The sequence below is a fragment of the Rhinolophus sinicus genome, chromosome 1, assembly GCF_057876585.1.
Source record: "Rhinolophus sinicus isolate RSI-liver-muscle chromosome 1, RSI-T2T, whole genome shotgun sequence".
Lineage (NCBI taxonomy): Eukaryota > Metazoa > Chordata > Mammalia > Chiroptera > Rhinolophidae > Rhinolophus > Rhinolophus sinicus.
Window position 1 is genome coordinate 89,850,150 of NC_142501.1, and position 16,863 is coordinate 89,867,012.

Here is a 16,863-nt window from a genome sequence, read left to right on the forward strand (position 1 = left end):
TGTACAAGGCATGGAGCTAGTGGGGAGGACAGAATGATGTGCTGGGCATGGGGGCAGCGACACACAAGGCAGGTTCCCTCCAGGTTCTGAGCTGGGTCAGAAAGAGGAACAGGTCATCTTTAGCTATTTCCCAGCTCAGTAAGTCCCAAGAGATCTGCCTTTGTTATACAGGTAGATGGGTTTGGGGGAGTGGGGGGAATCGTGCTCTGATTTATTTTTCAGGGGCTCTTTAAAGCCAAGAGCCAAGGAAAGAATGCCTTGTGGTGGAAAAAGGCCTTTATCATGACGAGCTTATCCTTGAAATTCAGCTTAAACAGGACTGGCGCCAAGGCCACAGGAACGTGGGGTGAGCTGGGAGAAAGGCTTGCCAGGTGCTGGCAGGTGTTGTTCATTAATATGGTGGCGCACAGTCCCTGACACCAGCTCACCTGTGCCCCCAGGTAGGGAGTTGTGGGGGGTGAAATTCAGTCACCCCCACCCTGTCCCCACCTGCCAGCAGGGAGCTCAGTATGCCCCTTGGGGTTACAACTCTGGGATCAGCTGAGTCTGGATTTGGGAACCAGGAACACTTCTTTAGCAGTGACCCAGCCAGACCCCGTCTCCAGGCCTTTTCCTGAGCCCCCATCTCTCCTTCACAAGGAGAATCACCTTGTGATTAGTCAGGGTCTTCCCACCCAATCACTGCAAGCAGCATGGGGCAGGGACAGTGTCAGGCTTGGGTCCCACTACTGGTCCTGAGCCTGGTCAGAGAGGTGTGCAGTGGATGCCGTTGAAAGAGAAAGAATAGTGAAGCATTAGGGTGGCATTACGGACCCGTGGGTGCTACCCAGGCCATTACAGAGGCTTCCTGGTGACCTGGAGAGAAGTCCATTGCCCTCTGGGACTCAGCCTCCCCCTGAAATTAAAAATGGCCAGGAAGCAGGGGCAAGAATGAAAAATGTCGCCCCCGGAACTCCTCCAACAGAGGAACTAAGGCAGCACGTGGTGTTTCCCTAGCCCTCTGCACAAGGCCCATCCACAAAGCCCGGCCCCACTGTGGTGGCTGCAGTGTGTCAGGCTGTGTGCGGGGCTGAGTCTGAGGGGTGCAGGGGTGGTTCCCACTTCATGCTGAGAGCTGTGCTGGAGTGCAGGAGACTAAGGAACTTTCTGGCCCAGGAGAGCCAGCAGCAGAAGATGAAGCAGAGAGAACAATGTGGAAAAGGTGGGGACACAAGGAGATAAGAGAGAGCTGAGGCACAGAGATGCCATGTAACTTGTCCAAGTTCACACAGCCAGGAGGGGAGCTGGGAGTCAGACACTGGCAGTTGGCCTCTTCACTCTACTTTATCACTGTGGTTATTGGGCACCTGCAATGTTTTCAGCAAAAGCAAGTACTTAGTTCTTAGTAACAAAAGTGCACGTGTGCAGGAAGGGAAACAGCAGAAGATGGAGCCAAAAATCAGGCTAAGTCCAGAAGCTTAGCTGTGGGGGCTGGGCAGCTGGGGCGATTTTCCAGCCGGAATGCATGTGGTCCTGCACGTGGCCCTGCACGTGGTCCTGCACGTGGTCCTGCACGTGGTTCTGCACGTGGCCCTGGACATGGTCCTAGACGTGGTCCTGCACGTGGCCCTGCATGTGGCCCTGCACGTGGTCCTGCACGTGGTTCTGCACGTGCAGCACAAGCTGCCTCTGGGTTGAGCAGAAGCCAGGACGCAGACACGGGGTGGGGGTGCGGGCAGCCAAAGCTGGGGCCGTCTTGGGTGTTGCGATGGAGCTCGGTGGGTGTGAGAACAGGTGAGGTTGGCATTTGAGCATCCCTGAGTGGAGAGGAGGGAGTCCACAGTGACTGGGAGTTTTGATCTGGGTGGGCAGTGGTACTGTTGATGAGACTGACCACGGGAGGAGCGTCCATGACAAGTGTGGTTGTGAATGGGGAACACACATCCAGCCCAGAAACCTTTGCAGTCCAGCATGGTGTGTGGCACCTAGAAGGCGCCCAGCGAACACTGACGTAAGTGAGCTGCACGCCACCCTGTGCTCCCCATGCCACGGGCTCCCCTCCCACTGAAGGCAGAGAGCTCCCCTGCCCTGGCAGAGGGTGGGGGGAGGCTCCCTTATAGGGAGCCCCATGGCTCTGGCCACTGCTCCCCATCCACAACCGATCCTTCCCCCAGACTCCAGCACAGAAACCCTTCAGTAGCCTGACAAAGAAAAACCCTGTGATTGCTTTTCATTCTCTGCCTGCTTTCCTTCCAGTCTGCTGCCCGATGTCCATCAGGACCCAGGCGTATGTGCCTGCTCAGGCTAGTCCTTCTCCCTGTAATGACATGAGCAAGTTTTTGGCAAGGTTTCTTTTCTATAACGGGAAGTTCCTAAAATTACCTGCCCTGCCCTTCCTGTGTCCTCGCTGGTGAGAAGGCCAGCTTCACCCTCTGCAGGGTTTTCTGCCGAATCGGCTGTAGGCTATGATTTTGAAAAATGTAGTTAACATTTCACAGAAAACCAACCCAGTTTCTGTAAAGAGCCAAATACTGTTGAATCAACTCTATACAAACAGGCATTGAAATAGCTCACTGGGGTCAGATCCCTCTGCTCCCCACTCACTCCTCCCCCCACTTCCCCTTTCACTGCTCTTTCTGCAGACCTAGGCAGTCTTCACGCTGCTTGAGTGAAAGCCATGAGCCACTGGTCAACAGCATCTCGGTGGAGGTGTATTGGCAGGAGGCTGTCCCCTAGTAGTAATAGGGACCTTTTACCCACAAGAAAGGACCACAGAGGTCATCTCATCCAGCACCTTCATTTTACAGATGAAGAAACTGAGGCTTAGAGAGGTGAAGTGTCTGGCACAGTTACCTGGTTAGTGAGGGGCACAGCCTGGGCGGGAACCCACACCTGCCGACTTCGACCCTCCCAAGACACCCTCTGGTGACCCATTCTGATATTGAGCAGCTTTTCCTTTTCCTGTCCAAAGGAAAGGCTGTTTTCTAAAGAGCTGGCCAAGTCCCAGGCAGGGGACTCTGAAGGACTTGAACCCCTCTTGCTCCCGATGGCAGATCACACTAAGTGTCCCCTGCAGACATTAAGTTCTCCAACCAGATGTGACACCCCAGGGGAGGGGAAGGGTCCCCATTGATTCAGACTCACTTCCTGATTCTTCCTGGACACCAGAACAAGTGTGGATTTGTTGTTTTGTAGACCTTACTCAGGGCAGTGTGTCCCTCCAGGCCCCTCCCAAACCTTCCCCTATGGCCAGGGACCCTCATGTCGCCCTGGCTGACCTGCAGGCTCTGCCTGTTTGCAAGATTCCAGTCCCTTCTGTGGCCGGCAAGAGTTCTGGAAGAGAGCAGCACTCCTCTAGTGGGATCAGTGCCGCCTCTCTCCTGGGGCGACATTTCTCAGAGCCTCACGCTCCTTCCTGGGTAGCTGCTATGTTTTCCCTCTTGCATAATCTGATTTTCATCCCTTTGGACTGAAAATTCTGCTCCTCATTACCTCACCTTCTGCCCCAAAGCTCTGACCAAAACAAACACCTTAGTACAGACAGGAACAAGATGGAGTTCAAGTTTTGAACAACTGTCAAGAGAGCCCCCAGCATCTGCCCTCTGGGCAAGGGGCCCAAAGCTTCCAGGAAGCCCTGTGGTGCATGAGGTTCAGCACAGCGCCACCTACTGGGGGAGAGGAGCAGGACACTTTGACCCTGTTAACTATGGCATCTACATCCTGGTTCTCAACTGGTACCACCTGGGACCTTAAAATACGCATGTCTGGGTCCCACTCCCAGAGATTCCAAGTGGCCTGGGGTGTGGCTGGGTTTTTCAGAGCTCCCCAGGTTATTGTGCAGCCAGGCTGAGAAACCCTGCCTTAGAGGGGCAACAAGACGGAGGAGGCCTTAGAGACCATCCGGCCCACTGCGTGGTAGGTTAGGCTCCAGCCCCAAAACCTGAATGCATCATTTTATGTGGATGACCATTTTTTTTCTGGGCAAAGCGTCCAAAGCTTTTTATCAGATTCTCAGTGTGTTCCATGTCCCCCAACAGATTAAATGTCTTCAGTCCAGCCCAAACATACCCCTTTTAGTCGTCCCAGTTCCAGTGCTCAGCTGTAAGTTTGACAAGCCTAATGGATAATTTGCAGATTTCTATAAAGAGACTACAGCCACGAAAAATTAGGTCAACTCAATGTGGTCACATTGACTATTTTGTGCTGCTCAGAATCTCTTCCTGGCACTATCATGTGCCTTTGATTAATAAAAAATGAAAATTTTTTTACTTATTAAAAATTATTACTTAATTAATGCACTGTGTTTGGTAGGCAAAGACCTTCAAAATATAAGACCCATGGGAGAAAGTAACCAAGGGGTCCTTGGTGATTATAGGTTGGAAACCACTGGTCTAATACAACCGTCTTATTTGAGAGATGAAGAAACATAGGCCAGAGAGGATAAGCAACTATCTTTAGGTCACACTGCTAGTTATACAAAGTTGGGACCCTCACCCAAGTCTTCCAGGATGCTGTAGGGGGCAGAGAGAATGTGTGCAGGATATTTTGCTGGAAACTCTCTGTCATGCGGGGGACCCTGCTCGCTGCGCCATTTGTCGTGCAGGGTGTCCGGTGGGGTCTCTGCTCCCGCTCCCCATACAAAAACGCAGGACATGGTGAGGCCAAAAAGGAACACCCACGGAGCCATAGGTAGGGGAGTCATACCACTATATTCTCTCTGGCGGCACTATACTCTCACTGGAGGCTGGATCCACACTGTCCGCAAACCGCCATCCACACTTGCCAGCCCAGCCGCCATCTTCTTGCTAGCCCCCATTCTTTCTCTCTCTTTCCTCTGCTAGTGTAGCCACAGCAGTTATATTAGTGGCCAATGGCTCACTGGTTACAGCTGACGGCCAACTAGCCACAGCTGATGGCCATGCAATCACAGTTGATGGCCATTTACTACCTGAGCCAGCACCTGTCTATGTGAGGCTGAGAGCCTGGAAACTACTTTCTGGGGCTCTGCCCCCACACTCTCACTCGATACAATTCCATGGACCCAGACTTAGGAAATTCCTCACTGGTCGTGGAGGTGGTATGGCTCAGAGATAGCGCACACTCACAGAGAGTTTAAAAACTGATTGTAGTTCAGGATTTCATCCAAGGTAAGATACCATCAATTGTGAGATACACCCCTGTTGTCTAAGGAAAAGTGCTGCCAAATATAATTGTAAGATGCCTTCAATATAAGATGCCATCAATATAAGATGCATGTCAATTCTAGAGATGCTAAAATGTGAGAACCAAATGTGCACCACAGAACTGAAGAAATGTCACAGATTAGCCTCTCCCATTTTGTTTGGAGTAGCACAGCTTTGAGACGGTCTTCCCGCTGGTTCTCTTACCTGCTGGAGGTGCTAAGGGGAAGAAAATGGCACTTCGAAGAAAACATTGTTGGAAAAGCAGAGATCGGTAGTGGAGCGGGCCCAGCCCAATCCGTGGGATCCGAGGACCAAGTCCTGGGTTGGCCCTCAGAAGACCTAGGTTTGAATCTCAATTCTGAAACTTCCCAGGTTGTCATCTGGAGCATGTTCTTATTCTCTCCAAGATTCAATTTCTTTACCTGCAAAGCAGAGCTAATACATGCCCTTGCCCCCCTGCCCTATCCTCACAGAAGTATTGCAAAGCTCAGAAGAGAAAATGGTGGTTGAGTAATGTAGGTGCCAAGTGCATATCAGTTGCTAGGAACCACCTTCCATTTGCTCAGCAGATGCCTGTGATTGCCCAGGACAGAGAACTGTGAGATAACAAGGTGGGTCACAAAGACAGTTGTTCTGGGGCCAATGGGAACACTTTGCAGGGACCAGCACGAGCCCCATGGGGCTTCTCTCCCTTTGGCCCCCTTGAGGGAGCATTCATCACCCATCTGAGGAAGAGGACTCATCCTTAAATGACAGAGAGGTCAGCCTTCCTAGGAACAGATGGCAGAAATGGTCAGAGGTCCCAGGGGTCCTGCCCCCCACCCAAACTCTGGGCAGACCCCCTACTACTCCCCATGTGGCACCTTGAAGACGTATGCACACACACTTATGCTGAGCTGAACAGTCACAGGAAGAGTTATTGAGCCTCATTGCAGAAAGAACCAAGCAGGAAGCCACCCAGCTCTATTTCTAGGTACCTTCTTAAGGACGCACCCCCTGACCTGCCAATCAGCAGTGTCCTGTCCCTGCCCCCTTCCAGGGCTGAAAGGGAATCAGACAGTTAGCAAAGAAGAAATCTCCTCTCCTGCCAGTCCTCCTGCGGTCCCAGAGGGACTCCAGCACTTGTGGAGCGCATGTCCTTTCCGATGTGCAGGCTGCATCCTGAGGGCTCATCTTGGCCAGCCCCTAATTACCCAGAAGCAGAGGCAGGCCCTCTGGCAATTCACCATACCTCTCGGGGCCTCTATTTCTTCATCTGTAGAACAGAGATGAGAAACCCGGTGGTGCACCCCCCCCACCCACCTTGGGCAAACATAGGATGAACGGGGCGAGGGCATGGGGTGGCTGGGAATCAGGGAGAAGGCGTCCGGACACAGTGGTCTTCCCACAATTGCAGTTGTCTTCCCTGCCTCATGGGGACAGGGATTCACAGCCATTGTGGTAAGAAGCACGGAGTTGGGAGTCACCCCTGGATTCAGAATCTGTCCCTGCAACTCACTCAGGTGTGTGACCATGGACAGGTCGCCCAGCCTCTCCAACCCTCCTCTTCCTCATCTATAAATTGGGGACCCACACTCTCCTCACAGTCTCTTTGAAAGATTAAATGAGATGAGACATAAAAAGTGCTGGGGATGTAGTTCACTAAATGGTAGCTGTGCCCACCCCCCCCCCACGCCCCCTGTTCTGATTTGGAGATTTCTGCAGGTGGGCGGGGCCGCCGTCCTGGCCGTGGGCGTGTGGACCCTGGTGGAGAAGAGCGGCTACCTCAGCGTCCTGGCCTCCAGCACCTTCGCCGCCTCTGCCTACATCCTCATCTTCGCCGGCGCCCTCGTCATGGTGACTGGCTTCCTGGGCTTTGGCGCCATCATCCGGGAGGACAGGAGCTGCCTCTCCATGGTGAGTGCCATCTGCCCAGCGCTGGGGCTGGAAGAAGGGCCTGTGGTAGCCAGGCTGGAGCCCCTCAGCGCCCAGCCCAGGCCCCCAGTCAGGCTCCTGCACTGAGAACCCCACCAATGATAGTGGCCCCAGCCTGGAGCTGAGGTTTGGGAGGGCTGGCGCGGGTGGGGCCCTCGGCTCAGCTGTCTGCCGTAGTCCCCGGGTTCTTAGAATCAAAGCCAGGAGGGCAGTCTCAGTCCTGGTGGCCCTGTTGGCTCCCTTCCTCTTTCTCCTCTCCTTCCAGATGTTTTCATGGAGATTTCCAAAGTTATACAAAATGACAAGCATGTCATAATGAAGCTCCATGTCCCATCACCCAGACTCAGCAGCTGTCACGTCAGAGCCGGTCCTGTTTCTGACATGTACGCAGCTCCTCCCCCCCCTGACATCCCAGGCGTCTCGTCGTCTATAAATATTGTAGGGTGTACCTCAAAAACGTAGGGTCCTTTATTAGAAAATATGAAATACCATTATCACACCTACACACAATTAATAGTCCTTCCCTAATATCATGAAATAACCAGGCAATTGCACATTTCCCCAACTGACCCATAAACTGTTCTTTTTTTCTAAAGTTTGTTTGAATCAGAATCTAATGTACTTAAATTGGTCACTTTGTCTCCTAGGTCTCTGTTAGTCTCTAAGCTCCCCTGTCAATCTCTCTCTTTATTGTCCTTTGCAGTTTGTTGAAGGGGCCGGGTCATGTGTCCTATACTTTCTCCCATTCCTGCTTTTCTGATTACATCCCTGTGATGTTGACCGTGTCCTCCTGGTAGCTGCATCTAGAAGCTTGATCAGACACAGGTGTGATTGCGTGGGCGATGGCGTGGGCTGCACAGGTTCCTTGACTGGCATCTCTGGGAATCTGGCTGCTGTCACCTGGCTCAGTGTCAGGAGAGGAGGCCGGGGTGGGCTGCAGGGGCAGAAGCCAGAGTCCAGCTCGGGACTCGCCTGATTCCCATGCACCTGTTCCAGGCAGGCTCCCCGCCCTCTCCTCCTGAGGGCCACGGCCAATGTGGGCAGAGAGGCCACAAAACACCAGGACTTAGCAAGGCAGGGCCGAGGCCAGCACCATCCAAGTCTCAGCGAGAACCCAGGCTGAGCCTGAAAGGAGTCGAGCAGCAGGAAGAAGGCCTGAGCGCTGCTCCCTACCCTGCCTCCCCATGCCCACCGCTGACGTGGCAGCCTCGGCCCTTGCACGTCCACCAGGGAACAGGAGGCAGTGGAGGGGTCGTCCCCTGTAGCCTCTCACCACCAGTGACCTAGTTTTTGTAGCTCTGGATACAAAAGTGCCCATGACAGGCTCAGCAGGATGGCTCTCCCCTGCCTGGAAAAATGCCTTAACATCTGCTCTGAGGGATAGTCCAGAGCCAGAGCCGGCCACATGGGTGGTGGTCCACTGGCAGAGTGAAATCCCATAGGGGCCCCAGCACCTATGGCTTCTGACACGAGCTGTGTTTCCAGCAGTGGGACAGGTGGCCCTGAGCCAGCCCTCACGTGCCCTAGCCATCCTGTTGGACATCCAACCTCATCAGTGTTAGCTGGATGGCACAGGGTGTGACCGAGTGACTGGGCATGTGGGGTGGCTGGGGCAGAGGTTCCGAGCTTTGTGGGGACTGAGGCCCACAGGGACCGGTCCTCCAGGGCCGAGAGAACCCATCCCTAGCTTATCCAGGACCCCACCTTTGCCCTGCTCAGCCCTGGTCCCTTCAGAAGCGGGGCCTTCATGAAGCCTTGGGTTTCAGGCTAAGCCCTCTTGCCCGCAGAGGCAGCCGCTGAGCTGTGTGCTCGCTGGCTGCCCCTCCCGCCCACCAAGTAATCTCGTTGTGGGAAGACAGGACTCACCTCTACAGCCCAAGAGGGAAGGCAGAGGCCCTCACTTGGGAGTCTTCCTTCTCACTTAGAGTCAGCTCTTTGGGTCCTAAAGAAGCCCCTAAGACCAGTGGCCCCTGCAGCACCGGGAAACAGCCCCCCACTTTCCACCAGGGACACAATTAGAACACAAATGGACACCACTCACAGAGAGCCACTCGCTCTATCCGGACAGCAGCAGCCCTGCAAAGTCACAGTAGGCGTGACCTCTCTGTGCCCAGCACTGTTCTGAGCACTCATGTATGTGAACTCATGTCACCCTCACCGGCCTATGAGGTGTGCATCTTACAGCGAGGAAGCTGGGGTGCAGAGAGGTAAAACGGTTTGCCCCAGGTCACACTGTGTGGAAGTGGTCGGCAGTCCGGGCCCCAGGCCCATGCTCCGACCCCCATACCACACTGCCTCCAAAAGGCATTCTTCACCCCTCCGTACACTGAGAAAGCTGGCCTGGGAGGTGTGGGGCGCAGAAGTGGGCTCCAATCTGTTAACATCAGCTCCAAGTATCCACGTCCCCTGGGGAGGCCAAGCGTGACAGACGGCAGAGGGACAGGAGGTCGCGAGGGATAGCGTGTGCAGAGGGACACGCTCTCCATGTTTGTGACTGTCAGTGCAAAGCAGCTGCTGCAAGATCGGGGTGGGAATGAGGGAGGGCTCCCTGCAGGGCCGAGCCAGAACGCGGGGGCAGGAGACTGAGGGGGGGGCTAGAAGCTCCTTGCTTTACAGTATGGAAATAACTGCATGTGGGCAGGGAGTGCCCATTCAGAAGGGGACTTGAGGGTCAGTGGGTCCAACCGTCCATCTAAAGGTTTCCAGGCTGCAGGACACGGGGTGGGTGAGAGTGTGGGTCATCCAGGTATTAATGAAGGATACCCAGCATTACTGACTTTTGGGGAAGTCTCACATAAGAGCCGCTCCCCTTGGGAATCTCAACAAGCAGAAGGAAAGCCTGAGATTCTGTAACTGATAGCACTCTGCTCTCCGAGCCACCGATCACAGCCTCCCCTTCCTCACTCCCTTCTTACCCGATCCATTTGCGGGACCTATTCCATGATCTAGGCTGAGCCACTATGAAAACAGGTGTCTCCACCCTGACAGGTGTGTGGTCAGAGGCCTGCCCAGGGGGACCAAGCCCTGTTCCCAGGGCTGCACAGGGAAGCGTGGCCTCGGGCTTGCCTGCAGGCCTGCCGCATACCACTCACCCCAGCTTCAGAGGGTCAGCAAACGAGGGGTCTTCTCATCCCACTAAGCCTTGAGCAAGTGCTGGGGGCACAGGGCTTGCTGGACAGACGACATCCCTTCCTTCTTCTCAGCGCCACTTTACCCCATCCCACAGAACTGAAGGATTCTCTGATCCATCATCAGTAACCAAACACATCAGAGAGGTGCCAGCTCAAAAGTGAGGTCAGGAAAATGTGCACGCACGCACATCACATGTGCACAGCCACCAGCCCAGGAGTGTGGGGACAGGGCCGAACAAGCAGCAAAACTTGAAGCCTGGCATCTTCCTTTGCTTTTCCCTGCCACCTCTGAAAGAAGCAAAGACTGAACTGGCCCAAGGACAGAACACACATGAAGCAGAAAATGCTAAGAATCCACATCCGGGCCCATCAGCCCTGAATTACTGAGCACTTCATTGTTTAACAGGTGGCTGTAAGACCTTTCTTGTGCTAACACAAGTAGGGCTTTTAAAACCCAGGCTCCAATTTAGAGGCAAGTGCTGTGATGAAGGCGGTTTACAAGTGCTCTGTGCTTCCTGGAGGTTCCTTCCTGGTCTCATTGCATTTTTCTGCAATCCCTGTCTTAACTTCCTTTTGAAATCTTTAATCAGCTGAAGGCTGGAGCAAACTCCAGAGGAGAAATGCGGTGAGTCTAGCTCTGTAAGCTCTGTACACAGTGGTCCCCCAAAAGGCGAGGGAAAGATGAAAGACCATTCATGCGGAGGGTGTGTGTCCAGCTTGGAGCAGGAGTCGGGGGAGGCCTGACATCAGAAATCCCCGAGAACTACCAGAGAGGGCAGCCCAGCTCCCACAGGCCACGGCGTCCTGCCCGGGCCCTGCCTCCCAGGCAGCACAGGTGCAGCCCCTCAGAAGGAACTGTTCATCAGGGACAGGAATAGCACATCTTAGCTGGTGCTGAGATGAGGATCGGCTTGGCGGCGGAAATCTGCAGAGGGGGAAAGAGAATGGGGTTTGAATTATTCACACCAGCTCTTCTTTTTTAGTGAAGGCTGCGTGAGCGAGCCCGATAATTCAGGCCATCTCAGCCGAAGGCCAGTGACCAGGCCGGACGCCACCCTGATCAAAAGAAAGGGATATTTTTAGAGTTTTGAGTGTGGGCTCCAAAAACTTTTATATCTTAAGCCAGATGAAGATTATGATGGATGGTCCTGGCTAAACTGGGTCTTTGTCAGGAGCTCTTTTATATTTGTGGGATGGAATTAGAAGTCAGAAGTTCTAGAACCAGTTTCTGGAAATGAAGGGACCCCGATTGCAGCACCTCCATCAGACACACCCAGACTTGGGTAAGCAGGGCGGTAAGGTCTAGAGCCAAGGGCCAGGGCTCAGAAGCAGGTTGTGGAGTCGCTTGCCCGACAAGCTCTGCAATTAGGGAAGTCACTGGGCCGCTCCTGGCCACCTTGCTGTCCCCACCTTTACACGGGAGGTGAGGTGTGAGGATAAGGAGGAAGTACCTTGGGTCTTAGGAGCAGAGTCACCATATTATATAAAGATCATAAACCGTGGCTAGAATTATCATTTGCATCTCCATTACCATGACCAAGCTCCTTTGAGAAGGAGCCTACGTAAGTAGAACTATTCTTAGGGCCATTACTCCCAGGTCCCACGCTTGGGCTGGCTGCTGCCGTTGTAGAAGCTGGTGCTCGAGGAAGGAGAGAGGGAGCTGGGTCCCGGGTCAAGGGGGTTTGACTGTGTCCTTCCCAGGGCTTATCTCTCACCACACATGACTTTGTCAGTGCTCCAGCAGCCACCCAGCCAGGGTAGTTGCAGCCTCATCTGTTTGGTGGCACTTTGACCTTTGGGTCAGCTGCCCACATGCTCCAAAGGAACAGGTCCTGCCTGCAGGGCTTTGAGAAGCCCCAACTCCTTTCACTGGGACGAGAGGCCTGTCCTCATCTGGCAGGGAGGCAGGGAGGCAGGGAAATGGACAACATGAGTATTTCCAGGCTCTTCTGGAAACAGGAGACAAGTATCCCCAAGAACCAGGCTTGAGATGGCTGCACAAGCGCCTGTGCTCGGCCTCTCCCAGCTGGTCCTGCTGACGTCATTCGGGAAAGGCCTTGGGCTGAAATTGGCAGGACAACCACACAGCTGCCCGATGGAACACGGCCCCGCCGCCCCTAAGACCCTGGCAAATGTCCCCATCAGCCTCCTTCTCATCGGCCTCACTTAGCTCAGGGGCTGTGCAGGCGGGACTGCCAGGCTGCTTAGAGATGAACTCTCCACCCCTCTCCCTTGCCATAGAGACTAAAAGACTTGCCTAAGGTCATGCAGCCAGGAGCTGGCAGAGCCCTGTCAGCACCCAAGGCTTGGTCCAGGGCCTTCCCCGCTGCCCCAGGTTGGCCTTCTGGGTGCCTCCAACACAGGAAATGAGAATGAGACTCGCCTTTCTTGTGACTCGGGACCGCGCTTTGCACTCCAGCTGCAAAATGAAGCCCTGAGGGAACAATCGAGGGTCGGCAACCGACTGACTGCCACCTGATTTACTCCAAAGTGGCGATCAAGCCTCCAGGTGCTGGCAGTGCAGCAGAAATCAGCTCTGTTTGTGTGTGCGCCAAAGAAAGCGTTTGGGCCTAGTCAGGGAAAAGCCCAACTTGGTTATGTGTGGGTGCATGACCACCCAGAGGGGGCTGGCTGTCTCCCCACCCTAAGCCGGGACCCTGAGCAAGTCTCAGAGCAGGGCTGGAATGAGAGAGAGAGAGAGAGAGAGAGAGAGAGAGAGAGAGAGAGAGAGAGAGAGAGAGAGAGAGAGAACGAAGCTCTGTGTGTACGTATCTCTGTGTGTCTGTGTGTGTGTCTGTGTTTGTGTGTGTGTGTATATATGTATGTCTGTGTGTGTGTGTATCTCTGTGCGTGTCTGTCTGTGTGTGTTTGCATGTGTGTGTGTGTGTATTGCAGAAAGGCAGGGGATGCTTGGTAAGCAGCACCTGTTTGCATCCCCAATCCAAGAGTTTATGTCCATCATTCAGCTTCCTGCTTCCTTTCCTTGGTGGATTCTGGGTTTAACTATGTAACTGGATACAGACATGCTACAGTCGCTGTCACATAACGAGGCACAATGATAACTGAGCCTCTTGAGAGGGGAGCCTCGGAATGGATGGTCTGAACAGCAGATAGTCCTTCAACTAATTGTTGGGAAGACAAATGTTGTTTCCTTCCTCCCGGTGACACTACAGGTCCCTACACGCTGCACCACATCTCTCCTGCTGATGTTAAAATGAACCTTACTGCACAATCACACACCCACCTAAGATAACCTGGAGGTGGGCTGCCAGCTGAGGGACTTGATCTGGATGGAAAATCTCCTCCTGGGGCCCCATATAGGGACTGTCGTGGCTGTTGAGAATGGTCGGTATTGCTGCTCTACTCCATGGGAGGGAGAGAGGAAAGGGCTTGTGAGGGCCCGTCAGTCACTTACAGAAACAGGGCATTTCCCCACTGTGCTTAGCGCACCTCCCCAGGGAGCCAGAGTTGTCTGCATTCCCTGCCAAGAGCCATGGCAGATGAGAGGGCAGGACCCTCCTTCCTTTCCATCTGATCCACACTCATTCCCAGCCTCGGAGCTGCAGGTCCCCCACCCCCGTGGGAGCAGGACGGGTGTGGCTGCACCGCTGTCTGGAAGTGCTTCTGTCTGCCATGTCCTCACACTGGCTTTGGGAATCTGTGCCTCCATACTGATGCTCGGTGCCCTGCTCAATGGCCCTGTACCTCACACTGACGTTTTAGGGGAGCTTAACATCAATTGAAAAATAAGACCCAGGAAACAGAGAAGGCGGTCAAAGGTCGTCTTTATTACTAATGCAGCTGATTGGAGTGTGTGGCTTTATCTCAGCAGCCTAAAGCCTTAGCGACTCTTCAGCTGTGGCTGGGATAAGGGCCAGACTGGGCGCCTCACTGAGACCTGCCTCACTGAACTCATTGCATGGCGGAGAGCAGAGAATATGGCATCCTGAGGACAGGCTGTCCTGAGCAAGGGAGGGAGGGAAGGGAAGGAGGGAATAAGGCTCCCCCACCAAACAGAGAAGAGCAGTGAGTAAGGAAAGGGGGAGAAGCTGGGTGTTCCTCTAGATGTCCCTGCAGGGAAGCAGGAAGCTAGGAGAGAGGAGGCTCTGTCCTGACACTGACAGACCAAAGAAGCAGCAGCACCAAGACATTCTTCCCATCTAAACCCTACATTTTATGCAGAAGGCCCAGAGCGGGTGAGTGATTCACCCAGGGTCACACAGCATCTTCACAGAGGCAAGCCGGGCCCAGACTCCCAGGCCAGGGCAACTTGGGTGATCTCACCCTTTCCTCTGACCAGCACCATTCTGGGTCTTGATCCACCTTTCTCAGGCTGCAGAGATGTACCTGATCACTGCCTACCTGTAGCAGCAAATTTTCTATATGCAATAGTTTTTACAGCCAGTTAATTTCCACCACCTTCTCCTCCAATTTTTTGCATCTCATGCTCCATGTTACACTGATGAGGCTGCCTAATTCTTGGACCTCACCAAGCATTTCCAGCACATTCCCAGAATTTCTTGGTCTGCTGGACACGAGGGTGAGAAGGGAAGGAGACACAAAAGGGGTTAAGACCGGGTTCTTGGCCTGGAGTCTAAAGAGGAAGGCAAGACACCTGCATTAAAAGACAAAGGACCCTGTGGGGAGTTAAATTCCTTTTTGGATTTGGTCAGAGCTCTGTCCTCTCTGAGCCCCAGGACTTTTCCCAACCTTCGGATGTGGTAGCGGTTTCTCCTGCTCAGCCTCCCCTGTCCCTTTGTAGACAACGCTGTCCTAGAAGTGCCATCAGCAGTCCCATCCTGGAGTGCCTGTCACTTGTCCTACCCTGGCCCAGGCACAATCCCTTCTGTTCCAAGCGTGCACGCAGGCTGTACCATATCTCTCCATAGCCTGTGAGAAGGCCGCCAGCAGGAACATCTAGGCCCTTCCAGGGGGCTAGTAGGCAGCTATCAGTCACTCCCTCCATGCCTAAATCCACCAGCAGAAGCCTCTTCCAAGTTCCCTGGGCTGCGTCTCCCCAGGGGAGTCTGGTGGTCACCCCTCAGCCAGCTGGCCAGGCACTACTGTCCATTCTGGAGCCTGCCCTCTCAGCCCACTCATACTGGACTCAGCAGTCCCGGGACGCCTTGCTGTCCAGTGGACGCCTGTCTTTGGCTTACAGTTCTCCTCCTATGACCCCCCTCCCCCACATACACAGTGTGATCCTTGGACCCCCAACCCTTGGGCTTGGGTTTTGGATGGCCTCAGCTGCATTCTCTTCGTGTGTCTCTTGAATATCTCTTGCCTCCCCGCAGCCTGATTTGCTCCTCCGCTGCCCTCTTCCAACTTTTCCTCACTTGGTTGACCAGCTTTCCTCACCCCAGCCCTGCTCTGCTTCTCTTCTCCCTCCCAGCCCCTTGGGCCAGAACTGGATATTAGCATCAGCTGTCAGCCACCGGCCAGAGCACACCCGCGAGTCTTCCCATAGAGCAGCCCCAGGTGGAATGGCTGTGTCCCAGCATCCGGCATGGCTGTGGCTGGATGGCTCGGGCTGTGAGCCCTGGCGGGGGCCAGAAGGGCGTTGAGGTAACCTTCATCCTTCCAACAGTGACATCTTGTTGCAGGAATGGCTCAAAGCTCCCAAATCCACATCCTCTCTTTTCTGCACAAACAGGCCAGACAGCTGCACCTCTGAGCCCTGACTGCCTCCAGCCAGGGGTTAATTGCCAGAAAATAATGCTCCCTGAGGTCATTGCTGCTTAAACAGCTGGCTTCATCTTTTCCTGTTTGGCCTTGGTTGTTCGGAGCTCCCTGCCCTCCCTTGCCTGCTGCTGTACTCCTTTCACACACAGCCAAGCGGGGAGCCACAGGCGGGGCTCTGCTCTGTGGGACTTGACCTTGGCACATCTCAGTTCTTTCCCTCCCTCACTGCTGCTCTGCTGCCCTGAGACGGACTACACTAGTGCGTCTGCTCCCCCCACCAGCCGTGGGGACAACCCGCCTCGGCTTTCTGACTGTGGCTTGGTTTTCATCTCTAACTGTGCAGAGTGTTGGAGGAGACAGAAGAGAAAGGCTTCAGCAAAGCTCCCTTCTTTGTGGCAGAATCAGTCCAATGGAGAAATTCCAAGTCCAGTTGTATAAAGTGCTTAAAACTTACGTCAAGGATGTTGCCAGCTGGTGCTGAGCTGCCCCATCTCCGTGACTCTGCCCCAGAAACCATACCTGGGGCTCAGAGTGTCCCATGCAGTGGGAGTCCATCTGAAGACTCCATTTCTAATTAGTCACCGTGATGTCACAATGAGAAACATTTCTGCAGATTTCCCGCAGAGCCTCTCATGAAAGAAAGTATTGGTTTGGTTCAGAGAGTTCTATGTGGTTCCAGCTTTATTTTGTAGCTTTCTTTTTTTTTTTTTTTTAATTGGGGAAGGGGAACAGGACTTTATTGGGGAACAGTGTGCACTTCCAGGACTTTTTCTCCAAGTCAAGTTGTTGTCCTTTCAATCTTAGTTGTGGAGGGTTCTGTTCAGCTTCAAGTTGTTGTTCTTTCAGTCTTAGTTGTGGAGGGCGCAGCTCAGCTCCAGGTCCAGTTGCCGTTGCTAGTTGCAGGGGGCACAACCCACCATCCCTTGCGGGAGTCGAGGAGTCGAACCGGCAGCCTTGTGGTTGAGAGCCCACTG

The 16,863-nt window shown here is 53.9% G+C and overlaps 1 protein-coding gene across 5 annotated transcripts in view; it reads left to right on the plus strand.

Moving 5' to 3' along the window:
- TSPAN11 (tetraspanin 11) overlaps nucleotides 1-16,863 on the plus strand; it is a 69,558-nt gene that overhangs the window by 35,454 nt on the left and 17,241 nt on the right. For all 5 annotated transcript variants that reach the window (XM_088801405.1, XM_019717425.3, XM_088801404.1 and 2 more), the window contains one exon: nucleotides 6,867-7,058. In XM_088801405.1, coding sequence (XP_088657531.1) covers nucleotides 6,867-7,058 — 192 coding nt within the window. The remainder of the gene's footprint in view (nucleotides 1-6,866; nucleotides 7,059-16,863) is intronic.